We start from the raw sequence: 27,020 nt of genomic DNA, 5'->3' as shown, positions 1-27,020 counted from the left end.
ATCATCTTATTGAAGATCGCAATCACATTTGATTATGTGATTGCAAAATGCACTAAGAGAAAATTTACACACACCAGGTGACAACGAATACATGACTTATGTCTTCCGCATATACTTTGGTCACTCGACCTCAGATCAATACTTAATTATGGTAACTTTATGTAATTTGGTGTAAAACACCTGGTGCGGGTAAATTTTTCCCCGTGCACCGACAGCAAACAGAAACATGCAATGCTGTGTCCAGAGACGAAAGATCAAATTATGAACCGGCATTCAACCAGCAAGAGATTCATAAGAAAATGACTGATCAAGCTAAAAGTACTAAAGGTAAGGGATATTCTCGTTAAGTAGTTCGTTAAACCCAAAGGTAATGCCATGTTCAGTACCAATAAAGTTACTGTGTTGGCAATAAAGAAAAAGAAAAGATGGAAATTACTGAACCAGAATTTTGTTTCGCCTTCCCATGGCGACCTCAAGTCTTCCAAGAGGGCTTTCCTGAACTCTTTCCATGTCATAAGAACAAGCATCGGTTACTGCATCGTGGAACGGGGAAGTCGTGGCCTCACTGGTGTTTTTGAAGGACTCACCCTACAAAATTAGACAAGACTGCAAAGTTAGAATTACACTTCCTTTCTCCTTTTCCAACTAGTTTGACACTAAAAAAAAGGTATATTTGACACTTTAATCATTAGAATTACAAGTTAATGATCTTCCATAGTTGTAAAAAGAAAACTCTAGCAAAGGTAATCTATTTTCAAATACTTAGCAGATTGTATCTTTTGGATAAGATCCCTTCATATTTGTTATAATCAGAGAGGAAAATAAGATCTAGATTCCTATTCTAGTCATACCTAGTTAGACTTAAGTAATAAATATGTATTTCAATGATAACTAAGGTTGGTGTCCACTAGAAATTTCCTTTTTCCTAGATAAGTAACAGAAACAATTAAGAGATTTAATAATTAATAACTTCCTATCTCTTCAAATTACTAACTAAAAGTTGAACATGTAATTTATATATGAAACCAAGCCCCTCAAAATTCTCAACTCTACTAATGCAAGTAGCCATTGGACATTACTAAGAGACATCTTCTAAACTAACCTTGAACAGGACCAATACAAATAAGATTCAATCGTCCTCCCAAAACTAGAAAACTTTCTGATTTATTCTCTACTATCGAGCATGAGCTACTCTGATCTTTAAGCCGCAAGCATTATATTCACGATCGACTTTTAGATGACAGAAAAGTAGAACGCATGGAATGGCACAATAATATTTTGGAGAGAGAGAGAAACGAAAAGGAAAAATTTCGGCAGTAGGGGAAGAAATTAGAAAGCATGACGTGGCGCCTCCTTGAATACAGCTAAACCAATATACCAATGTCAGAAAGATGGAAAATACAAAAAGAAAAATGAAACAATCTTTCTAGAAAAGTTTTAAGTGTGGACTAGCTGGGGCCATAGCCACTTGTAAATAAGCTTTTACCTGATGCGTTGGGATCCCAATATCTCACCGCAACAGTCTAATGCCAAAATTGCACTCTCGGCCTGCGCAGTTTTCAAGTATAAGATTACATTCAAATTCCATTCCATATTAACAATTTAACATATTGTTTTGAGAAAGTCAATAAGCAGTCATAAGTCCTCTTCCTTTATCAGCCTTAAACGAAATACCTATTTTAGCTTTAAAAGGCAAAGATTTGATATCTTGCTGCAGATTTCCTAAGCTACCCAAGTAATAATCTATTAAACCTTCCTTTCCTCAATAGCAATCAAATGGGCAAAAGACCGGCCAACGAATAATGGAGGAAATAAGAGAGTACAGTCCGAGGCAACATAATAGAAGTTGTGTTATATAACATTCAACAATCCCTACCAAAGATAAGAAAACATACCATTACAAACTCAACAAAAGCAATGCGGGTTGAGTGCACGTGATCCCCCAAAAGCCTCAGACGAGAAACCTGCAAAGTAAAAGTGTTCTTCAATATCACTTCTTAAGCTAACATTTCAAACTTAATGCAAACGTTTAAACATCATACTGACCTCACCACATCTTGTTTCAAAGAAGTTCTTGACGTCTGCCTGAGTAACCTATTCAGAATAGAGTAATTGGTTGTAAACTAATTATAAAATGCTAATGGATACTCTGGTAGAAAGAAAAAAAAAATTTAACCAACAGCCAAGTATGAGGCAGAGCATAATAACTACCAAAAATGTGCATCTGACAGAAAGATGCAGACAAGGAAAGAATGAGAAAACTTTACAAGATCTCAAAGATAAAAATGTCTACCTTCTTATCGATATTTGTACAGTAGACTGTCCTGGCGCACATCTCACGCTCATCCTCCGACTACAGAAAACATCAATATTAAATTGAGAATTAAGCAATTAGTTCCATGAAAACAACATAAAAACTATTTCTCAGCATCATCCACATACTAGCACAGCAAAGTGCCAAAGTTCCTTTTTTTTTTTGGATAAAGAATAAAGTGCAAAATATTTATCCGTACCCTTGGAAGGAATGTTGGATTCACGGGTAGAATAGCAGTTTTCGAGGGTAGGACCTTCAGTGGAGAGAAACCTAATATTGTCCCACAAAGGCAAAGTGCTGCTCTCGCAGAGTCTGCTAGGATCGATTCCATATTAGCTTTGAATATTCAGCTGTCTTAAGAAGATTTCAAGCCAAATCATCCAACTTACATTCATCAGCGAACTCCACAAAAGCAAAACGAAGACGGGAATGTGGATCACCGCAAATTCGGCAGTCAACAACCTGGAAAGGAAGTAGCAAAAATGAGAATGACCATCATTACACTCCTTGATACATTAACACATTAAAGTTTTTCTCAGAAAAAAAGAACATGATTACAGTCTACCTTGAACAGAAAAGGAGGAATCATTCACATTAAGCATAACATGTAATAAACAAATATGCCAGCGGAGATTGTGGCACAGTTGGTTGATTGACTGATTAGAATAAATCTGCTGTAGCTATGAGGTAAAACCGTAAAAGTCATTATTTTGGAAGTATATCAATTACGCCATCACAAATATGGCATAAAATTTAGAAACTAAGCTGACAAACAGGAAGATAAACATCCTGAAATTCATTGCAACCTTCACCATACTTCACACAAGCAGCTCGATCTATGCCCTCCCACACATTTAGAACTTCTTCATGACAAGATTTTTGGTCCCACAATGAATAGTTGAAACAAGTGCGCGAAAATATCAATTCTCACAAGAAGCAACTTTGGAAAGACAGATCATGATGCCCCATGAAGCCAGTTGAAATGCTCTTCTAGGGCAAAAACTGTAAGCGCACAATAAAGTATTATATTGGTGCCTAAACCGTAGACCACTATATACGCTGCCTCTTAGAGTCTGGTGCCTCAAGTAAGGATACCGCAAGAACCAATGACGTAAAATTTCCTTGGATAGGGGCTATTGAGGATTTACTTCAGGTCAAATGAACGACTGTATTAAATATTCATTAAGCCTTAACCATACTAACCATGAGGGCAAGACGCCTCGTCTATCAAAGTCGTCTTCACCAAAGTCAAGTGGACAAAGCTTCCAATTTGGGAAAGCCACGTACGAACTATGACCCATGTGCTAAGTCACCAGAAAGCATGGTCATGCAATAAACCACAACAAAACCCAGCCCCTCCTCAATATGGTCACCAGCAACGTCACTGAGAGACACTGAATATAGCAACATTTACTGGAAGGTGTCTTCACTCAGATGTGGACACTGGATTACAAGGAGGAAATGAGAACTTATGCGCCATGTAGTGGTTAAATATTACAAATGGCATATTCTTATTAGGTCTTATGACTCTTATCTTCACATTTAAGTGCTTTTTCAATCAGTAAACCGCTAGCCAGGTTTAGGTTATTAATGTAGTTTCTAGTTCAGGGGTACATAGGGAGTCTGTATGATAGGTCTTTAGTAAGTCATATCATGATTTTTCTTTAATTATTTTAAAATATTGTTTTGAGTAAGAAAGTTGGCAGCTTATAAGTACTTTAAATTCTTTCAGTTTAATAATGACATTTATGCATTGAGTTAAATGGTTTCGGTTGAAGCTTTGGTAGCTTCATTTATAATCTAAGCACTTTACTTTAGAGTCTTTGTTTTCATTGTTTTAATCATCTGTTATCTTTTCCTCATTCCGCTTCTTCTTTCCAATACTTCTCCTATGTTGTCGACATGTGATATTAACAGGAACTACTCCAAACTCCGGCAAGCTAACGAAGAAATTAAAAATTACAAAGCTACCTTAGGCTAATGAGCCTTCCAACACGTTTTACACATTTTTGTTCTCCTAATTTCAGACAACCAAAACTAGATATTCTTTTGCCAAATATAATTTACAGATATTTGCCACATACCAGCATCAATATGTTATTTATATAACTTACGAATGAGACGATATTCCGATTATGTCTAAAGACCAGATAACTAATGCATATACCAAGTCATAAATTACGTTGGCGATTAGCCGATTATTAGTTATCTGATACTCAAGTTATATGACACTCTATAATGCATAATTAAGGTAATAATTTTAAATCAAGGTCGAAAAAAAGGGAGTAAAACAGGTATCGGATTCCCAAGCTAAGGCTTCCGTTCTGCTAAAGTATGATATAAGTAGCACACAAATGTATACCTATGTATCAAGTTACCACTCTAAGAACAGAAAAAAAAAGCAATTCATTATTTCTAATTTAGATGCCTCAAAGAACTACAAGTATATGCACATAAGAGCAGTCAAATATCTAATATAATGGATCACATCAATGTTCAGAAGAGCAAAGTGACTTACTTGTCCATAAGCACTAAACAACGCAGCAAGCTGCTCTTCGGTGACCTAGATATTGAAAAGGCAAAACCAAAGATACTCTCTGAGTACTAATAAAAAATATCACATAAAATTAATGAGAATATATCCTTACGTTGTTATCTATCTCAGCGACATATACTGTTCGCCTGATGCTATCTTCTCTTTGAGCCTTGTAAGCTCTATTGTTCATTCTCCTTTTGCCTTGGTTATAGTTGTTGCCTCTCTGTGGAAACACAAGTTTAGGAGATATTACAAGGAAGACAAGAAAATTGAGATGGTTGTCTGTGATTCAAATATTCTGGTTAGCATACAAAATAAGACCAGATTGATCCAGGCAAAGCTGCAACTGAAATGTCAAGTATGTTGTTGATAAGTTTATGAGGCTAGGAAATCATCTGAACTGATACAACACAAACAACAGTTATGCCTCAGTCCCAAATAAGTTCAAGTCAGCTATATAGATCCTCACTGACCATGTTACTCCATTTAAACTCGTTTCATGCCAATAATATGCAAATGCAATTAAAAAGTAATAGAAATTCTCTATATTTTCAAAATCATCTAAATTGATGTTCTTATGAAAATGTAAACAACAACTAACTCTAACATGCATACAGATAAAACATTCCCAATTAGGAAATTACCATTAACCCAAGAGATGTAAAAGTCAACAACAACAATATCACTTATTTAATGAGTAACCTCTAGAGATGATGGCTGCGATGACTCAATACAAATCAAACTGACATTTAAAGTAACCAACTAAAACCCATTAACCCCATATTGACATGAAATATAAATATGCCACTGTAGGTTATTGAATGTTACGAGTGCAGAAGTCAAGTTCCAAATGCAAAACTTTTTCCAAAACAAAAAAGTCTAGGGGAAAACAATTCCTCCATAACTATTCCATAAAGCTAAAAATGAAAAAAATCACAACTGCATTTAAGCATAATGTACAAATTCCTGATAACAGATTCAGTAGTTTTAAAGTTAGCAAATGCAGTCAAAACACATAGAGATGCTTTGAATCGATAAGTAAGGGAAGTTGAAGCCCTGGAGGCCTTCATAACAAACACAATGCAATTCATTATTTACAAATATATTCATATTTAGACCAACTGACAAAAACTTGGATTCAAGTATAACAAAACAACAAAATAATCCCCTAAATCTCATCCGCATACAGCAAAAGGTTAAGTATCATCGAAAAAACCATTGTAATAGAAAGGTGCAAACAGCACGTTCACATTCAGATCAATACGACAAATTTCCATGTCATCCACTATAATGGACCGACGATACTCATCCGTTTTTAACCACCTAAGTACGTTACTGACAACCAAATTTCGGTGATCCCATTTAACTAACTGAATGTCAAGTTTCCATTGTTAATGAGTGGAATATCAGGAAACCCAAATCAATAAACCAGGTGTCAGAAATCCATTTTTGACTATAAACCCTTCAAACATTTCCTTGATAACTGTGAAGCCCAATTCCTATATTCAGTCCATTCAGCAATAAATGACCAATGTCTGATTGCATAATTTGAGAAACAGATTACTGAAGCTCCAAAGATCGTTCTTTTATATTTATTTTTTTTGGGTAATTTCCAAAGATCACTCCTAACAAGGAAATGTTAAAATTTTCAAAACCAAAGGCTGGAATTGCAGTTATATTTCCAAAACCACAGCAATTCATACCAAAATAATTAATGCTTAAACAGCCACCTCCCATGAGTACTAAAACAAACAAAAGGCTTTAAGTAAACAAACACACACAGAGTACTACAAAACTTAACAAGAATTCATTCACCATTAATTTGACAACATCAAAATTGCAACTTTGCCACGACGAAATCTTGAACTAGTTGTTAAGTCATGAAACAACCGACAAAACAGACGAAATAATCAATTTTTCTTCAATCATATAATCAATGAAGAATTATAATCAGAATCAAGAACTGAAATGTATACCCTTCTGTTATTTTGCAAACCATCAGCACCTAGAGGAGTCTTGTTAGCTGGCACAAAATTACTCATGAGAAGCATCTGATCACCGCGATTATTATTATTATTATTATTATTATTATTATAAGAAGATGGGAAAAATTCCTTAGCCATTGGATTCAACTTGAGTTTTTTCAACATGTCAACAATATCTTGCATTTGGTATTCAGATTTTGCATTTGGGATTGGATCAGATTCCTTAACACAACCATTATTAGATTCAGAAATAATATTATTGTCAGTGTTTGGTGACAGAGATTGAACAGCAGGAGCTTCAATCACTGTTGTCTCACCACACACTTCTTTTGCACCAGCAGCCATTGAAATAGTAAATAAAACCTCAAACCCACAAAACAGAAAAAGCTCAAAATTTCAAGAAAATACTAGAATTCTAAAATTCCAATAGATTCAAGCAACCCCTTTTATGAAAAAACACAATCTTTGTACTGTATGTAAATATCTGAGATTTGGATGATCTTAGTAAATTAAATAAGCTCAAAAATAGCAAGAAAATACTAGAATTCTATAATTCTGATAAATTAAAGTAACCCCTTTTTGTGCAAAGACACAATTTTTATTTATACATGTAAATATGGAATTCTAAGAGTAGAAATGTGTGTAGAAAGGCCTATTGAAACAGACCCATTTGGAGAAAAAGAGTCTGAAATGGAACAAAAGAAGAAGGTGGTGAGAGAGAGGAAGAGTAGAGAAAAAGATAGTAAAAAACTTTATAGGGTTTTTGTTTGGTAACAAATTGAATAACAGAAGGCAGAGGATTTTGGTGGTATTCTTGTTTTTTGTTGTAGTTTTGTAGAGGCAAGTGAGGTTTTATGTGTGAATGTAGGCATATAGAGGGAGAAAGAAGGAAATGCAGTGTGGAGAGAGAATGGGAGGAGGTTGAAGATGGAGAAATTCTTTTTATAGGTTTTCTTATTTGTTTTTTTGGGTTTCTCCCCGCATATATTGTTTTTGAAAAAATAATATTCGAAAAATATATATTATTTTTAAAAAAATAATAGCCAAAAAAATAATTTTTTTGTATATATATATATATATATATATATATATATATATTCTGTATATTATATACACAAATTATACAAATATTTTTGATGCTCTACTAATATGAATTCACACACAAAAGTCTCCCTTGAGGAATAAAATGACCGAATCTGAGATGTCTGATTAAGGATAAATACTTACTATTCTAATATAATTTTTGTGGTAACAATTTTGATAGAGCATAGGTTGCATGTGTTAAAATTATATAATAATATTTGATTAATGGTATAGTAAAGAAGAAAAATTCTTCTATTTCTTTCTACCACATTATTTATTAGTAGTAAAATATTGTGATTCTAATACATTATGTTTAACTGATAAATTTTATGCATAATATACATGTCATGCGTTTAATAGTGTCATTTTGATGTATATATTGAATACAAATAAGAATTTTCTTAGCATTAAATTAAGATAAGGGAGGGGTAAGGAGGAAAATGATCTCCTTTAACTAATAATAATTTGAATATAAAAAAAGGGTGTTACAAAAATCTCATAAATTTGACTTAACCTATGAAAATTGATCATATAACACCAATTATTTTATTAAGATTAAAATAGAAAATTTAAAATTAAATTATTAATAAAAAAAAAATATAACATTTTTTTTGAAACCTATTAAAGAAGAAAATACAATACACAAATTAAAGAGTACTAATAAGTTGTGTCTGATCTTTCTGCTATTTTAGTGGCGGCACTGCACACAATGGAGTGCGTGATGATTGGTGAATAGTGATTATCTAATAAATTGGAAAAGAAAGGTACTGCAAAAAAAAATTCTTTGAATTGAAATAATTAAAAGAACAAAATACAAGAAAATGTCTGAATTAGATTATTGTAACTCCAATATTCTTTTGTTAAAACTATTGAAGGTTTCATCAAAATGTTATGACTTTCGAAAATTTGGCACTAATTCTGCCACTAAGCCAAATGGACATTTTCTTTTACTCTAAAGTATGGACCTCAGGGGTAGTAAAAAGGAAAAAAAATATTCACCTCGATATTTATATTAAGATACATTAATTTATTATAGTCAATTAATAAATTAATGCGTGAATACTAATTAATTAATTACATTTAAGTAATATAAATGTATATAAATAAGATATAAAAATTATTTATTAATTTATTGTAAACTTTAAGATGCAACAACGAATTTAACTCCAGACATAAAATATGCAGAGGCGGGGTCAGGATTTGGAACTTATGGATTCAGTATTCTAATTCTTTTGAATTACTAGATTTTAAATTAATAATTTATGGTTAATTCAATAACTTTTTAAGACAAATACAGAGTTGGACAAAAGTTATTGGGTTCAACCGAACCCGTATACGAAGGGCTACCTCCGCCCCTGGTTGGGGGGGGGGAGAGAAGAGGTGCTATATTTTAGTGGGAATTGTTGGTGGGGGGATGAAAGTGACTGTACATATTGTCATGGTTCTTCTTGTGATAGCAATTGTGCTTTGAGTATTCATTCCTCAGATTTTTTTCTAGTCTATATTAAATGAGTAATACTAGTAGTCTTATGTAACGCAAATTCAAATTAGTTAAAGCCCTAATATAAATATTGGATGTCGAATAAAATACTAAAAAAATGAGCAATGTTTAATCTGACATTGACATCAAATTAATTTGATTGAAATACTTCAGAATATTCCATTAGGAATTTAGAATAAAAATCTGGTCATAAACTGAAAGGCATAAATGGTTGTTAGAGTATCCCTATGTGAAAATTTTGGCAGTCCCTATAGTCAATATCACAATTCAAATCATAATATTACAACTTTGAAATTAATCACAAGAAAAGATTCTTGACCAATTGAGTTATTTTTAAGTTAATAAATTAGAAGAAGTTCATGTTCAGGGTAAAATAATTCCTATGCAACCAACTCACATGGTTTTGTTGAGGTATCTTTGGATTTCATTTATTTATTAATTAATTAAGAATTGACAAGCGTACGATTTTTGGGGAAACGCAGTTACATTTCTTTCATATCACATCATGGAAAAAGAATTGGCACAAAAATAGTGAAAAATCCTCTAATGAGGCCAAAATTTCTAAACTTCATATCTCCTAGCATTTACGCACGTTTTAATTCAACAAGCATTCCTAATTAGACTAATAAAAAAATTTTAACTTATGAAACAATTTATATTTCTCGAATAATAAATACAACCACCAAAGGTTATGGTGAAACACTTTTATCCAAAAAATCTTGGGTACGGGCCTTAAGAACAGAGAACGGAATTTCCTGATATGAAGAGTTTTACCCATCAGTGGGCTTATTCGACGCGGATTCGTATTAGACGAGTCAATAATATCTGAAATAATTAAATCAGAAGAAAATAAACGTAAAAACAAGCATGCAATCGATATTTAAAGTTAATACATGAATGCAAAACACCAATTTACCCTTGAGACAATATATTTATTCAATAATTTATATATAATCAATAAATCAAACTTGAAGCCAGGTAGATATCATTGGAGTAGTAATTAAAAGTCCTTTTTCATTTAATTTCCTCTTCTTCTTTTTTTCTTTTCTTTTTTGTCTTGTGATAAGAAAAATTACTCATTGACAATGGAAATCTTCATTTATATCCACTTGCTAAAAGATAAAAGAAGAAATGCGCTGTTCCTTTTTCACCTTTATCTCACCTTCTTTACTCTTTTCTTGATTCTCTCAACCAACAAACCCATGTAAATTGGGAAGAATAATATCCCTATTTCAAGTACATTTTCAGAAGAAAATGCAATAGCAGGGTAGGGGCGAATAAAGTACAATTATATTCATTGCTTTTTTATTAGGAAAAAGGTCAAATTCGCCTCCATACTATTTTAAATTGTTTAATTCTACCTCGTGTTCTATATTTGACTCATTCGGACCCCCAACCGTTAGTATATTAACAAAGCTTCTACGTGAAAGGGGTCTAAATTTATCTTTAAAATAGCGCACAGGTTAGCCAGTTTTTGGACTGGTCATTCAAAAATAGTTGGTGTTTGCCAAGTCATTAAAAAATAGCTATTATTTTGCTGCAACAGAGATAGGTCCAGCATAATATACTGGAGTTCGAGTATACTTTGCTGGAACTCTAATATATTTTCAGTATATTATACTGGAATTCCAGTATATTATGTTGGAGTATTTTTCGGATTTTGAACAGTGTTTTTGTTCAGATTTGTCTTTACATGAAAAGTGGCTAAATTTCGATGACTTTTGAAACTGTGGCTATTTTTGAATGACCACTTGTAAATCTGGATATTTTTGAATTTCTCCCAAATATATCCCACAAGTTTTGACTATGTTTTAAAATTACTTTCAAATTGGAACTTCGTTGGGAGTCGAGAGCAAAAATAAAATATTTTCTTAACAACGAAGTTAATATTAAATTCAAAGTTTAATAGAGTCAAAATTGCTCAAATTCAAATAGTAGAAGGATAAATTTGATCCATGTTTCATTTTTATTATAGTGAAAGCGAAGCGAGCATATTATAAATTGAACTTTACTTGTACATAGTTTAATTTGAAAAAGTAGAAAAAAGTTAAATTCATTAGAAAAGATGAATAAATATAGTAGCAAAGAGTCGTTCTTTTTAGTGTGGTCCAAATAGATGCCTTATGAGTTGTGACACAAAATAATTGCACATAAATTATGAGTTGTACTCTCTATAGCGACCATTTCACATGAATAATGCATTTGACGTTAACTCTTATATACATGTATATACCAAACAAAGGTATACTCGTCTTATAAATTTCATATTTAAATTCTTTGTTAATTTTTTTTTTCAAATGCACAAAAAGTACAGTGTGGTTACGACTCTTGAACGGCAAAATATAGATTAAGTGTTGACAATGAGGAATCTAATTCTCTGCCTTTTCATGGGCATCCTTTCAGATTTTTCTTACTTCTCTTCTTTTCTAACTATAAGCATTCAAGCAGACGTGAAGTCATAATTTAAACTTTATGGGTTTTAAATTCTACAATACTGGTATCAGGTTTTAGTAACTAGGTTCTGAATTTAACTTTTGTACATATTTAGAGGGTGTTTGGATTGACTTTTAATCTGGTCAAATCAACTTTTAAGCTCTTTTTAGTTTTTTTCAGTGTTTGGCAAAGCCAAATAGCAAAACCAAATGGCAAATCCAAAAAGTGCTTAAAATAAATTTAAAACTACTTAAACAAGCCAAAAGCAATAAGCTAAGCAACCCCTAACTTGTTGCTTTTTGGCTTAAAAGTTCTTTCTGCTGAACATTTTTTTTAAGCCAATCCAAATGAGCTCTTAATAAATTCCTTAATCTAGAAACATAGTTTGAACTAAAGCTATTGGGTTCGGTGCATCGGCTTTTATAACCTATACCAAAATGTTTAGTAGTAGCAAATGTTACAATTTTACAAAGTGGTTGTGGGAGATTCCTTCTTTTATACATCTTTTCCTTAAGTCATTTTTTCTTTTTAACTATAGGAGATCTTTTAGAATTTGAACTCTGATCCAAAGTGGTTCAGGAATCTCACTTAGTATTACGTATGAGTAAATATTACGATTGTGAGAAAAAAGAAAATAAGCCATTAGAATTATAATTCCTACCTACAACTTTCTCGCATTTTTTTTGTCTTGGCTCTACTTTTATGAGGTATACGTCTACGATTCATATTTTCCCCTTATTACCCCTTTTGATTTTGTGAGGTTCCTTAACTTCTAAAACTTTATGTGGTATGATACGTAATTCTCCAAATGGACCCAAGCTTTATTGGGAAGAGGCACCGGCAAAACTAGAAATTTCTTAAAGGCGCTTAAGGGTGTTCAAGATTATTGCTGCCAAACTAGAAATTTCTTGAACGCGCTTAAGGGTGTTCAAGATTATTTAAAAGGTAACATTATTTACTTTTCCTAACTTATATACACCCTTCGCTGAGTGAAGCTCCGTCCCTTGGGCTGGGGCTGGGGGTGGTTGGGTGAAGAATGAGAAAGGTAGAGTCAAATTTGTACATCTTTATCACATTTACCTGTCAAACGCAAAGCTATTTCTCTAACAAACTCCTAAAGGTTAGGCATGCTGAATTGTTGGACAGTTGAGTTACGTGATTATGATTGATACCATTTTTCTTGGTATACTACTTTGATGTTGCTGTCCATGCCTCTCATACACCAAATACCTTCCAACCAATTTGATATGAGGCCTGGACAATAATTATAACTGCATCTTTCATCACCAATATTCAAGTTTATGCCTCATTATACGCCCAAAAAATAAATTAAAAAAAAAAAGAGACTGATAATTGACATCGCGTTATGAATTACAACTTTCTCAATGTTTCGGAGTGGGACTTCCCAGCACAAACCTAGATTAGTCGGGCTGCAAAGCAGGTATGGTACACTGACCAGGAAACAAATAAAAAATCTACCAAAACGCCTTCCACCTTTTCTAAATTCTCCTCCCTAACGACTTATAAGTCAACCTTAACCCCTAAAAGAAAAGAAAATTCAAGGGGAAAAAAAAGTGAAGGTCTCAACTTGAGAGCCCCTCCCCATTTGAAAGACCAGTTAGCTTTTTATTCTGACCCCCTATTGTTTGTTGCTTCCGTGGCGCGTAGAGTCAAAATCCTTTTTGCCTGACCCCTGAGAAAAACGAAATGTAAAAAGTAAAAGAGGAAAAGAAAAAAGAATAAGAAGAAACACATAATCTATTCATCAATCATGTTTTTGCCCCAAAGTTTAAGCCAAGGCAATATGGTTTCCAGAAATTTTCAATGTTTCTAAAGTTTCTAAGCAATGACGGAATGTGTCAACGTCCAGATGTTATGCAAGTTCCGTGGAATATGAACACTTCAACATTTGAATTGACGTGGAAAAATCAATTCCTTTCTACAAATTTGTTGAAGTCCTTGAGCACCATTCTGCATCACTTTTAATCAGATACATACACCTGCAAGTGTCATATTGTGCCCTCATCAAGAATAACTCTTCCTTTTGCCCAAAGCCGAGACATATATACAGTGACCCGTGCATTTGAGTGAATTTTCTAATGGTTGCTGCACATTTTGTTGAGGTCTTGACATATACTTATCTTGGTAGTGAAGCGCTCCCCCCTCCCCCCGCCCAAACTCCTAGGTTCACTAAGATTCAAGTACAACTCCATGCTCTAACAGCTCAGATAAAACACTTCTCATTTTATCCACTGAAACAGGTTTTAGAATAACTCCATCCATACCAACTCTCATGCAGTTTTCCTTAGTTACTCTGTCCGTGTTCCCTGTTAACGCCACAATAAGTGGCCTGCCATGATGTTTCCCAAACCTTTCATGAATCAGTACGGCAACTTCATAACAGTCTATACCTGGCATGCTAACATCCATGAACACTACCTTGTGTTCCTGAGTAACAACTCTCAAGCACTCATCACGTGAGCCAACTGTTGTTACATCACATCCAAGGTGTGCGAGCAGACCCTTAGTTACCATCCTGCTAACCCTGCATGAAAGAGTAAAAAGACAAACAATTCTGATAGTTAATGTCATAACCAATCATATAACCAGGTTGGAAAACAAAAAAGGGAAACTATGATCAACATCTTAAAAGGAGAATTGCAGGATCGCCACTTATACAAATTTCCATTCGGCAATAAAACAACTGGCCTTCAGTTTATCACTCATACAAATTTCCATCCGGTAATAGAACTGGCCTTCAATTTATCATTACCTAGGGTTAAAAAATTAACAGCAGTCATCACAAGAGAAAAGTGAAAGGCAGGCGGGAAAAAGGAGGATACAAAGAAAAAGAGAAGGAACTCTATAACTGGCTCGGGTCTCCCATTTACTATTATTATCGCAACAGAATATTTTGCAAGAGCAGTATGTTCGTCTTCTCAGGAATAGGTTCCAAAAGAACTAGAGAAAAGTGGTTTCCACCTTCCTACTTTCCTTTTGAAAGGGAAGACCTAGCACTATAACTCTGGTTTTGCTGACAATGCAAGACCAAATCTCGTGCCTTCAGTTACATACAGGACTAGGCACCTAATCAAGAGATCATTGACAAGCCAAACAAGGGCATGCTTTGCGGCCAGCCCAGAACTACAGAAGCAAGAGGAACCAAAACCCAATGATAATGATCTTTACACAAATAATACATGAACATCTTGCAAGGAAAGGTTAATAATATCCATAACAATCCCCATCTTCTCTTCTTTCTTTGCCCTTTGAGGGAGGTGGAAAAGAGGTTTGTAGTTTCATTTTTAGAGGGGTTTCATGTAGGACAATCGACAAGCTACTCTTCGAGATTACCACACTTTCATTTCTTACTTTAAAGAAGTCTGAGGAAAGAAATATTAAGGCAATCAGATTGACTATGACACCCCTTATTTCAATGCATATGTAACAAAGACTTGAATTAAGACATTTATGTAGCCACTTTCTCCTCCATCTTCTTTTTCTTTTTTGGATAACCGTGGTGTCCGGACCAACTTGCACACACCTTGACTAATTCCACCGGATACCTGCTACCTCCCACCAGCATAGGTACCAGATAACTCTGTCCAGCAAGACTTGGACAGATGAGAAGATACACCTATTTTCTTTTTGCCTTCGCTAGGATTTAAACCTGAGACATCATGGTTCTTAACACACATCCTTTTCCTCCATCTTCTTATGCCTTGAAAGGACAATATTTCCTTTTATTGGATTCAAAAGTACTACTTGCTAGTTGGTCACTCCTTTCTTCCAACTAGAAATAATGATGTGAGTCCCAAGGGGAAGGCGGATCATGTCTCCTTCCCTTCTCTCGATCCTACTACCATAAGCCCATCAGTTCACCACCTATCCTCATTTTCGTTACAAAAAGGCATATACTCCTAAGTACACGGGCCAACAAACCCACATCCATAAATAGTTGTTAGGATTCTAAGGCCTATACTCCTAAGTACATGGCGCCAGTACACCCACATCCACATATAGTTGTTAGGATTCTAACTTCCTTACTCTTACGAAGACTCAGCAGATGCCCCGGATCTTCAAAAGTGATATCTATGATTACCTCTTGTTAAGTATTTACATGTTCAGTCTCACGTAAGATGGATCAAGACATACAAGGTAGAGAAACTCATGACTGATATAGAGCATTAAACAGCATGACAAGACAAGAACTGGAGATAAAGAGGCCAGAAATTCATTACTCACCCATTATCATCCATAACCAAAACTTTTAGTCCTTGAAAAGTCATCTGCATGTGATTTGCTGGCAATTTGGCCACAAATGGGAGCTTAGATTCATTGGAGCGTCCAGGAATGCCAAGTTTAATAATAAATATAGCAGTGGATCCCTTGCCAAGACCTTCACTTTCAATCCAAATATGTCCTTCCATAAGATTTACAAACCTGTTTTCCAGCCCATTAGAAGATGTGTCAGACAATAATCACCAATGCAAGTAACTCCACATTTATTTCCAGTAAGTGCGTCAACAAATATGCAAGTAACTCCACATTTATTTCCACTAAGTGCATGAACAAATACTAAATGCAATAAGAGAACAGAAATTCAATTTGAAGTAGTTACCAAGTTCACATAGCAAAAAAGAAAAACTCGGAAAAGACTACACCAAGAACTGAGGTACCTCTTACAAATTGCAAGGCCAAGCCCAGTGCCACCAGAATTTGTAGAAGCTAGCGCTTGGCTTTGTGTAAACTTGCTAAACAGGTTGGGAATATCCTGGGGATTAATTCCTATCCCTGTATCTTTTACCTAAACTACAGAAGATAGTAGTGAGAATAACAAATATATCAAGAATTAATCATTTGACAGTACAAGTATAAACTGTCAAATTTGCAACTATCCTTAACCTATAAAAAAACAAGTATATCAAGCTTGTAAAAATTATACCTGTACACGTAAATAAAAGTGATTTTCACTAGCCACAGCAAAAAACTCGGGGGCTCTAGGATCTCTTAAAGAATCTGATTTTGCAACAAAAGCAGAAATTGACACGCTGCCTTCCTTTGAGAACTTTACAGCATTGCCGACGATGTTTAATAGAATTTGCATTAACCGTTGTTCATCCCCAATTACATATTCTGGTAAATCTGAAGACAAACTAAGTGTGACGAACAGCTTTTTCACAGATGCAATAGGCTTGATTAAGTTAAGGACCTACAGCAATAAGCAGACACATAAATCAGTCAGTGACGTCCAGCAAAACATAGTGAACTGCAAAATATCAGTAATGTATTAAACAGATCTACAAGTCTTTGCTTTTTATTTTTCACAGATAACCTAGAACTTGGCAAGAAAAAAAGAAACAAAAGGAGGGGGGGGGGGGGGGGTCACCTCTCCGAATAGAGCATGAAGATTAAAAGTGACAATATCAAGTTGAAGACTTCCATCCTCTAGCCTTGAAAGATCCAAGACATCATTGATCAGTGTCGCTAAAAGATTGCTGCTCTTGAGGATTGTTTCAACCATCAGACGTTGCTCCGGAGTTAGATCAGTTTCTTGCAGCAACGAAGAAAGTGCAATTATCGCATGCATGGGAGTTCTCATTTCATGATTCATAACAGCCAAGAAATCATTACGTGCACGAACAGCCATTTCTGCTTCTCTTCTTGCCAGATCAAGAGCCACATTCTGCTCCATAAGAAGATCCCTACCCCTCATCGATTCTTCTAAAATTGCAGCATGTGAGAGAGCAACAGCAACCTGAATTGACAACGCGTAGATTAAATCACACTGGGCACTCAAGATTGGCTCTTAGTTGATTAAATAGGCGTATACACACCTAAAACTAGTTGCAACCAGACACTAACAGCTAGAACAGAGTATTTTCCTATGTCTAGAAGTATAACAACAACAACAACCCAGTATAATCCCACTAGTGGGGTCTGGGGAGGGTAGTGTGTACGCAGACCTTACCCCTACCCTGGGGTAGAGAGGCTGTTTCCGATAGACCCTCGGCTACATCCCTCCAAGAACTCCCCACCTTGCTCTTGTTGTTGTTTTTAGAAAATGCCTAGAAATATTTGTGATCCTCTCATAGGATATAATATTTAATAGAACTATGAAGTGCATATATTGTTATTTACTTTAAATAATGGTTTGTGTCATTACTATCTTATCAAATGTTATTGAAACGCGTTACTCTTTTTTCTTCCATATTCATACATGTCAGGATCTATTAAACTCTTATAGGCGATTCCGATTTTTGTCTCTGATTCCGATTTTGAGATCGAGGCCAAGTTGATTGAGTTGTGTTTTCCATCAATATCCGTTGGAAATCCAGGAATCAGAGACAAAGATAATAATTCTTAAGTATGGAGAAAAAGTAAAAATTCCTGAATATCGTACAATGTAAACAGCAATAACAGTAAAACTTGGACACGTCGCCTGTAAATGAAAAAATATCATGATTATTTAATGAGTCAAGCTAAGACTAGGCTTGCCACTTGCTAGTGAGCTAAATTACATTCGAGAACAGTGCATTACCAGGGACAGAATGAAAAAGTTAAGTTTCTAAGTTTCTGATGAAGAAGTAAGATGCCAGATATGTAACTTTTTGAAACAGCTCTGTTGAAAAATCATTTTTGTAGCAACTCAGTAGTATTTACTTTTATACACTTAAATACATTACCCCAGAAGTGATTCACTTCACATGATAGAAGTACTTAAAAAACTACATATAATAAATTTTATGTACCAAGAAAGGACTACTCAATTAATTCAGAATGGCAGTTCCTAATATTTTTATATACCATAGATCCTACTTCCTATGCTTCTAATACAGTATGTCAGCTATGAAAGCAAAATCCAGTGGGAGTTAAGGTCCTAGCAGAAAATCTACTAAAATACACTCAATAAACACATCCACAGCCAGCTTAACTATTCACTCACCGGAAAGCAATCAACAGATGAAAGATATATATAGTCATAATTCACCTGCTGATTCATCTTTGAAAATATTTATAATAACAATTTTACTAATAAAAATTCAGCTCTGCAATTCCAATTTTTAATACCAATAATACAAATAACAACTCAGCTATGCAATTCCTGTTGCAGATTATCAGAGGATATCTCAGATTTTTGTAATTGGTCTTCTCCCTATCTGTTATTTGACAAAATGTTGACCTGAGATGAGTTTAAATGGAGAAACATGGTTAGCGAGGATTCATCTGGTCAACCCCAACCCTAACTTGTTTGGGATTAGTTGTTGTTGTCTTCTCCATATCTAATTTCACACCCAAAACTCAGTATGTCCACATGGTTGTGCGCAATCCATACTCGTACAAAGAGAAACTACAAAATATTACATGAAGGAACTTCCAATAGAAAAATCAAACCTGATCAGCTACCACTTCAACAAGCTCCAGCTCATGGACATGCCATTGTCTTGCACTGTCTGAAGGAAGCATCAAAACCATTAAAGCATAGCGCTTTGTTGAAAGTTCAGGCCAATCATTAATCTGAAAGTTTGAGAGATGCAGAAGCGGAACCCTGACAGCAACCACCTCACCAGGCATGTATTTCCCAGTAGGTCGAAGTTTTGCAACAGGGGAATTTGGTGATATTTTTACGGCACGGTTTGTACTGAAAACTTGGTTGATTACAGGAAGTTGTATAGGTACAGTCAGTCCAACTGGATTTTGATGACGTAGAGTGTAAGAAAGTTGAAGCTCTACTCCAGTACGTGTTGGCATCCACAATGCACACTCTTCTAAGGCCAATGTTCTTCCTAGCTCAACCAGTGTAGTCTTTAGAATAGTATGTCTATCAAGAGTGCTTCGGATTTCATGAGTTAGCATTCTAACATGTCTACCAGTCTCCTCTTGAGTGCGAATAATACCCATTTCACGATCAAGCTGTGCAGCTTTCTTTTTCAAGAATAGTTCCCTAGTTTTGACACTTAATAAATCAGGAATGATGTGGACAAGCATGAGCGCAGTTATACATGATACCAGCGCAGTCAAGACCTTTGCAGTAGTCATTACTATTGCCACATTCCTTGTATGCATATTAAATGTCCATAAGTTGATAAGATGTGTTGCTCCACAAAGAACTATGAAAGCACCAAACTGCACAAGAACCCATCTATATGGAAAAACAGCAGACTTCTTAACGAAGTATATCAACTCCACTGGAATGGAGAAATAAGCAAGTGCTATGAAAAAATCAGATATGTACTGATACTTCATTAGCAAGTCATCAGCAGGCAATTGTGGGTCGATGATGCAGTTACATGAATCCACGATGGAAGATAACTGCAGCAAAAATTAGGGCATAAGGTCATGAAAGAGAAGGAAATATGGCTCAGAAGAATAACAAGTTAAACAAGAATTAGACACTGAACATAACTGCAGCATAAGTTATGACATACTTTCGTGAAAAAGGAATTCTGCTTCAAATGAACAAGGTGAAGTAGAAACCAATAATAAAATATAACAGCTAAGTTAGTGTCAAATTATTGTGCTTAGAGTCAAATCATAGTGCCCTTAACACCAAAAGAAAACTAAATTGTGACTTTCATCTCTATGATACATACTTTTTGTAAGCCGCCTCTTTATTGATTTAATATGCCTAGATCTCTAAAAAGCTAAAAGCTAAAAGTGTTGGATGAATTCGGGGGTCTAAGTGTTTCTTTTTAATAATATCCTTTAGACAAGAATCATAGAATATATTGAAAAACATAACTCTCCTTCAGCAGTCTTGTTGGAAATGATAAGATTGTGTCCTAAACATGATCTAGTTCTTACAATGCAAATGCTACCCACAAATATTAGAAACTAGGGGTCTTCACCATCGTATCTTGGAAAAACGCTACACCAAGTACCCCGCATAATTTGTTTTGCATTTAAGGGATATACAGACAAGCTGAATAGGTGGGAAAATTAGTTGTAGAGGTTGAAAGAGAAATTATTTCCTATAGGTATCGTAAGTGGATCAAGGTTCATTGATGATATGGAACTTATTGATCTTCCTTTACATGGTGGACAGTTCACATGTTCAGACGGAATAATGAAGAATCAGCTTCAAGAATAGATAGATTTTTGGTTTCATGACAGTGGGATGATTCCTTCAAAGCCATCAAACAAACGGTGCTACCTAGGGTAGAGTCAGATCATTGTCCAATATTGTTGGAGTGTGGGGAATGGGAAAGAAGGAAGGAGTACTTTAAGTTTGAAAACATGTGGTCTGGACATGCTAATGTCCTGTCCACAGTGGAGAATTAGTGGAATTCTTATGAGTTCCAAGGCAAACCAGATGGGGTTCTAGCAAAAAAGCTCAGAAAGTTAAAAGAAGATTTAAAGAATTGGTACAAAGAATTTTTTGGTTACCTGGGAAGAAGAAAAGATCAGATTTTGCAACAATTGGAAAGAAGGGGGCAAAGTGATAATCAGAATAGTAACTTAGAGGAAGAAGAATCTAATAGAATAGCATTAACAAAGGAATACATGATATAGCCAAGGCAGGAGAGATACAACAACAACAACATACCCAGTAATATCCCACACCGTGGGGTCTGGACAGGAGAGATACATTGGAGACAAAATTCCAGATTTTTATCGATCAACCAGAGGTAAAACACTAGATTTTTTCACAAAATAGCAAATTCAAGCATGAGATATAATTGGATAGACAAGCTACAAATTGATGGGGAATTCACTGAAGATAAAGTACGATTAAAAATCACATCCTTGAGTTCTAAAAAGATCGTTTTCCAGAGAAGGAGAATTGGAGACCTTCATGGATATGCCCTGAGCTTGCTATGATCAGTGACCAGAAGAAAGAATGGTTGGAGAGACCTTGATGAAGCTGAGGCAACAAGAGTTATTAATATGGTGGAAGGGGATAAGCCACCTGGTCCGGATGGCTTTAATATGAGTTTCTTTAAGAAATGTTGGTATATTGTGAAAGAAGATGTTCTGAAGACATTTGAGGTGTTTTACAAGGAAGGAGAATTTGTTAAAAGCTAGAATTCTACCTTCATTGCTTTAATTCCAAAGAAGAAAGGGGCTGTCAACATCAAGGAATTCAGACCTATTAGTCTGCTTGGGAGCATAAACAAGTTGATAGCTAATGTTCTCACTGAGAGAATGAAGCTTGTAATATAAAAATTGGTATTTGTAAATCAGAATGCTTTTATGAAAGACAGGCAAATAGCAGATGCAACACTTTTGGCAAATGAATGCAATGACTCCTATTGGAAAAGGAAATTGTTTGGAGTGGTGTTTAAACTAGACTTGGAAAAGACTTATGATCATGTCAACTGGCCTTGTATGTTGAAGATGCCGGAGAAGATGAATTTTGGAGGAAGATGGATTCAATGGATATAATTCTGTTTTTCCACTGCTAAGTTCTCAATTCTTATCAATGGTAGTCCAGTAGGGCATTTTAATTCCCAAAAAGGCATGAGACAAGGGGACCCACTATCTCCTTAATTTGTTTCTTTTAGTGATGGAGGTTTTGAGTCAGATGATCAAAATTGCTGTGAGAAGAGACTGGATAAAAGGCTTTAAAATGGAGGGTCATTCAGGAAACTTTATAGAAGTCTCTTATAGCTTTATGTTGATGATACAAGATACATTGTTAATGTGTGGGGCTGAAAGAGAATAAGTGCTGCATTTGAGAGTGGTTTTGCTGGCTTTTGAAGCAGTAACATGACTGAAAATCGACTAGGCCAAGAGTTTAATGTTTTCTTTGAATGCTAACAGTAATGTAAATATGCAGGCTGATACTATGGGTTGCAAAGTTGAAAATTTTCCTACCACCTATCTAGGATTGCCTTTAGGTGCAAAATTCAAAAATAAATCTGTATGGAATGGAGTTGTTGAGAAGTGTGAAAAGAAGTTGGCTTGTTGGAAGCAACATTACTTATCATTTGGGGGCAGACTGACATTATTAAATAGTATCCTTGATGGCATACCAACCTATCTAATGTCCCCGATCCCTATGCCAGCTAGTGCGGAGAAGAAAATTGATAAAATCAAAAGGCAATTCTTATGGGAATGTAACGAAAAAGGAGGAAATATCATTTAGTAAGGTGGAGCATTGTGACAAAACATAAGAAGGAAGAGGGGCTGGGAGTTAGAAATTTAAGAGCTCATAATTAGAGTTTGGTTTGTAAATGGCTATGGAGGTTAAATGATGGGAAAGATGCTCCCTGAAAAGAATTGATTGAGGTGATATATGGGAAAGAAGATTTCTGGGCACCCAAGGCAGTAAAGACTCCATGGAGTAGCTGTTTGGAGACAAATCAGTAATCTCTGAGAGGAATTCAATAAGTAATGGGAAGGTGGGTAATGGGAAAAAGATCAGATTTTGGAAAGACAATTGGGATGGTTTTGGTTTGTTGAAAGACCAATTTCCCAACCTGTACAAATTGGCTTACAATCCTGATGTAATCTTGGTTGATATATTTACCGATACATGATGGAACTACTAGTTTAGAAGTAATCTCTTTGATAGGGAAATGCAGGGAGTTGATAAATTTATACAGACGATGCAATTAGTAGAATTACTGCCAGATAAAAAGGATTGTTTATTCTAGAAAGCTAGTAGAATTACTGTCAGTTCATTTTATAAAATCCTCAATGCTGCTCAATCAATGCAAGCACAGAAGTGGCCTTGGAAGATGATCTGGAAGACTATAGTCCCAACAAAAGTGGCATGTCTTTGTTGGTTAGTGTCTCATGAAGCATGTCTGACTCAAGAAAATCTGATGGAAAGGGGTTGGATCATGTGCAGTAGATGCTACTTGTGTGAAAAGGATAGTGAAACTGTGAATCATATTTTTGTGCACTGTGAATTTGATCCGGAAGACTAGTCCCAACAAAAGTGGCATGTCTTTGCTGGTTAGTGTCTAATGAAGCATATTTGACTCAAGAAAATCTGATGAGAAGGGGTTGGATCATGTGCAGTAGATGCTACTTGTGTGAAAAGGCTTGTGAAACTGTGAATCGTATTTTTGTGCACTGTGAATTTACTAGGCAGGTATAGACCATGTTCGTGGCTGACTTTGGCATCCATTGGTGAAGCCCTATGAAGTTCAGGAGTGTGCTGTAGTGCTGGGAATCCGCATGTCTAGAAGCATCCCTAAAGAAGATCTAGAGAGGTATTCCTCCTAGCATTGCTTGGACTATATGGAATGAAAAAAATAGAGGATGTTTTGATGGCAAATAGGAGCAGCTGCAGTCTGTTAAATATAATTTCTTACATTCAGTATTACTGGAGAGATGGAAAATGTTGTGCTGAATTTTACATAACATGCTGGACATGCTTGATTGCTTAGGGTTTTAATGTTCTTCAACTAGCTTTCTCTATGTAATTTCACAGTATCAGCTTGATGATATTTTCTGTTTTGTAAGACCTTTCCTTATAATTTAAAAATAAAATAAAAAAAGCCTCTCAACTAAATTTAAAAAAAAAAAAAAAAAAGTGGACCGGGTGCTCGTGGATTAATTGGATTGCTCACATCAATTCTCCTTTTGGCAGTTACAGATCTATAGTGCCACTTGCACATAGTTGCTATCTCATAATGAATATCATTTGGTAAAGTTCATCTCTTCTTCCACTCCCAGTTTCTCTTCTTCCACCTTCTAGCGGGAGGGGAGTTGTTGTCGATATAGTAGACATCCTTATTTCTTTGATTCATTCTGACACGAAAACTATCAATGGGGAAACAACAGTCAATTGCTGGAGTCACCTCTTAATTCCTTTCTCTTGTAACACCCTTTTGATTCATTGTACTCCGAGCTTTACAAAAATTTTGCTAATTAAATAAACTTTTCAATCCGCTCTCTATGGATTGCATGTTTAGTTCATTGCAGTTAATATCCGATCCTCCTTCTTGACCCACTTATTCATCATAGCAGAGAGAACATGATCAAATTAAGGTGAGTCGTAGTATATAAAGAGAGTAGAACTCCGGCGACATAATACATATAGGAGAATGATGCCAAAGTCAACAAGATCTTGTTAGATCAGACTCAAGAGAGTTGAGTCAAACTCTGGAGAACTGGAACATTGACAACTGCAGCATCTTAAGAGCCTTTTCCAGAATAGATCATACCGGCGACGGGAACCTTCCAAGACCATAAGGAGTAAAATCCATGAAACCAAGGCCTCAAAATTCCTACTCATTCTTCCAAAGCTGGACCTTCTTCATTTTAAAGGATAAAAACCTCAAGCAGGGTTGTGCAAGTGTGACAGGTACTTTCAACTTTACCTTTGATTTCAATTCCTCCAAGATCCATATAGGCAAGATAAGTTGAATTGGCCAGAAAACTACTTGTGGAGGTCGATTAAAAAAGCAGTTATACCCAACGGGCAGTTAGAAGTGGTTCTCAACACTCATGGATAAATTGCATCGCTTAGATAGATTCTCTTTTTACAATTACTAGTCTATGGTGAAGCCACTTACTACTAACTATAAATATCATAGTTGGCAATCACAAGGGATCAATGCTTATCTCATTTGGTAAAGTTCCTCTCTTCTTTCACTTACTTCTCCTTCCTCACTTCCTCCTCCTCACAAAGGTATACTATCACATTCGGAAATTGTTGAAATGTGTGACCAACTCATCTAAAAGCTTAAATAGTTGGAGAGAACACACTTTTAATTACTTAACTATATCATGTCTTTAACAGAAACAGAGAAACCATCGAAACTCAGTCGCATAAATGACCACTTAGTTTCTTTTCTTTTGTATCATTTCTCTTTCAATTCGCCATAATCCGAGCTATGTACAAAAAAATCTACTTATTGAATAAACTTCCACTAATATATTAATAGTTGATCATTGCAATTTGAATTCATTTAAATATTATTTATCATTCTTAAAAAACGTCCCTAAATCTCAATATACTCCACACTCCAAGAACTAATAACCTTGCTCGACGAAAATATAACCTTTCAAATCACTAAAATGCTAACGTTAACTGACTCGCAATTTCAATTATGCTATTTGGCGTATCATAAATTAATTAATTTGAGCTAAATAACTCTTAAAAAGACTATTTTTCAACAATTAAAAGTCAAACTTAGTAAAAAGAGAGTAGTAATTAGGGTTTAAAGGGACTTACAAAGCGATTCATGCGGAGAAGAGATCCCATCGCCAAAATAATTGGGAGATGATGATCACATTCACAGTAAAGAGGGGAAAGTGATATACAATACAATGGACTTGGCCTGAAAAGGAAATGACCAAGTTGAGTGAAATGACTTCACGGGTCAACAGCTGTTTATAAATAACACTCGGGTTAACTCGGCCGAGTTGAATGGCGAATACTAACTTTTGAATTTTTATGTCAAAGTTGACCATATTATATTTTTCACGTGTAAATGTTGGGGAAAAGGGAAAAAGAAAAAGAGCTTATCTATAAATGGGGTATCAAGCTATGGTCCATTAATCAGCACCAAGACTACTTTTCTTTTTTTTCTTTTTTTTTTTTGGTAATATTTCGCAAAAATATTTCTGTAATAGGATTTATAGCATGTTTGGTAAAGCTACAAAAATAAGCTTATTTTGAAAAGTGTTTTTTCTCAAAGTATTTTTGGTGAGAATCAATTTGTATTTGGCTAATTAATTTAAAAAGTATTTCTGAGCAGCAATTAGTATTTGGCCAAACTTTTAAAAACCGATTCTAAATATATTTTTCTCAAAAGTATTTTTCAAAAAAGTGTTTTTGGAGAATACTACTTTTTTATGCTTCACCTCAAAAGCATTTTTTTTTCCTTTAAAAAGCTTGGCCAAACACCTTAATTTTAGAAAAAAAATACCTTCGACAAAAATAAAAATGCTTTTGCCTCAAAAGAAACTTGGTCAAACAAGCTATTAGATGTATTTATATTCTTTATATTATAAATCACACACGTATACCCCTATATTATGAAAATTATATAAAAAGAAATCCTTGCTCTTTGAGTTAAGATGCTGACTTTGCCGTGAAAAGAGTAATGAGATGAAAGCCTTAACCTTCCCTTGTTCTACCCTTCGAACTCAGAGATTGAAGAACATCATATAATAGTGTTAATTAAAAAGGGTGTAAGCATTTGATTTTATAGTACGATGAGTGTATATGCATTTGAATCATATTACATGTACGTTTAGGGGTCG

At 34.9% G+C, this 27,020-nt stretch overlaps 2 protein-coding genes across 3 annotated transcripts; both read right to left on the bottom strand.

The window, feature by feature from the left end:
• Window positions 1-259: 259 nt before the first annotated feature.
• Window positions 260-7,747, bottom strand: LOC104107971 (polyadenylate-binding protein-interacting protein 8-like). Of its 2 annotated transcripts, none has more exons than XM_009616921.4 (10): window positions 6,827-7,747; window positions 4,963-5,073; window positions 4,833-4,877; window positions 2,704-2,776; window positions 2,514-2,626; window positions 2,294-2,353; window positions 2,047-2,094; window positions 1,896-1,964; window positions 1,487-1,548; window positions 260-588 (listed from the first exon to the last, which is right to left on the bottom strand). In XM_009616921.4, exons 1-10 carry the CDS (start codon window positions 7,178-7,180, stop codon window positions 531-533), a joined length of 993 nt encoding a protein of 330 aa, XP_009615216.1. In that variant the 5' UTR covers window positions 7,181-7,747; the 3' UTR covers window positions 260-530. The 2 variants fall into 2 exon arrangements, with proteins under 2 accessions (XP_009615216.1, XP_070033281.1); XM_070177180.1 differs by having other exon boundaries at window positions 2,514-2,629; window positions 6,827-7,741.
• Window positions 7,748-13,592: 5,845 nt separating this feature from the next.
• Window positions 13,593-26,136, bottom strand: LOC104107970 (ethylene receptor 1). The gene is made up of 7 exons (XM_009616919.4): window positions 25,987-26,136; window positions 19,248-20,165; window positions 17,242-17,610; window positions 16,798-17,064; window positions 16,532-16,659; window positions 16,098-16,295; window positions 13,593-14,397 (listed from the first exon to the last, which is right to left on the bottom strand). The coding sequence occupies exons 1-7, from the start codon at window positions 26,014-26,016 to the stop codon at window positions 14,043-14,045; spliced, it is 2,265 nt and encodes a 754-aa protein (XP_009615214.1). The 5' UTR covers window positions 26,017-26,136; the 3' UTR covers window positions 13,593-14,042.
• Between the last annotated feature and the right edge of the window lie 884 nt (window positions 26,137-27,020).

This window comes from Nicotiana tomentosiformis, chromosome 6 (assembly GCF_000390325.3).
Source record: "Nicotiana tomentosiformis chromosome 6, ASM39032v3, whole genome shotgun sequence".
In the NCBI taxonomy this organism is placed as follows: Eukaryota; Viridiplantae; Streptophyta; class Magnoliopsida; order Solanales; family Solanaceae; genus Nicotiana; species Nicotiana tomentosiformis.
The sequence above is the reverse complement of the archived record's forward strand: the minus strand, read 5'-3'. Positions and strand labels throughout refer to the sequence as shown.

Coding starts and splice junctions, on each gene's coding strand:
- LOC104107970 (XM_009616919.4), bottom strand. CDS start 26,016: ATGGGATCTCTTCTCCGCATGAATCGCTTT. Junction 17,611..19,247: donor TTGAAGTGGTAGCTGATCAG/GTTTGATTTTTC, acceptor TTGTCAATTCAG/GTTGCTGTTGCTCTCTCACA. Junction 17,065..17,241: donor TTCATGCTCTATTCGGAGAG/GTGACCCCCCCC, acceptor TTATTGCTGTAG/GTCCTTAACTTAATCAAGCC.
- LOC104107971 (XM_070177180.1), bottom strand. CDS start 7,180: ATGGCTGCTGGTGCAAAAGAAGTGTGTGGTGAGACAACAGTGATTGAA. Junction 1,549..1,895: donor CTTTTGTTGAGTTTGTAATG/GTATGTTTTCTT, acceptor AAAACTGCGCAG/GCCGAGAGTGCAATTTTGGC. Junction 589..1,486: donor TTGGGATCCCAACGCATCAG/GTAAAAGCTTAT, acceptor CTAATTTTGTAG/GGTGAGTCCTTCAAAAACAC.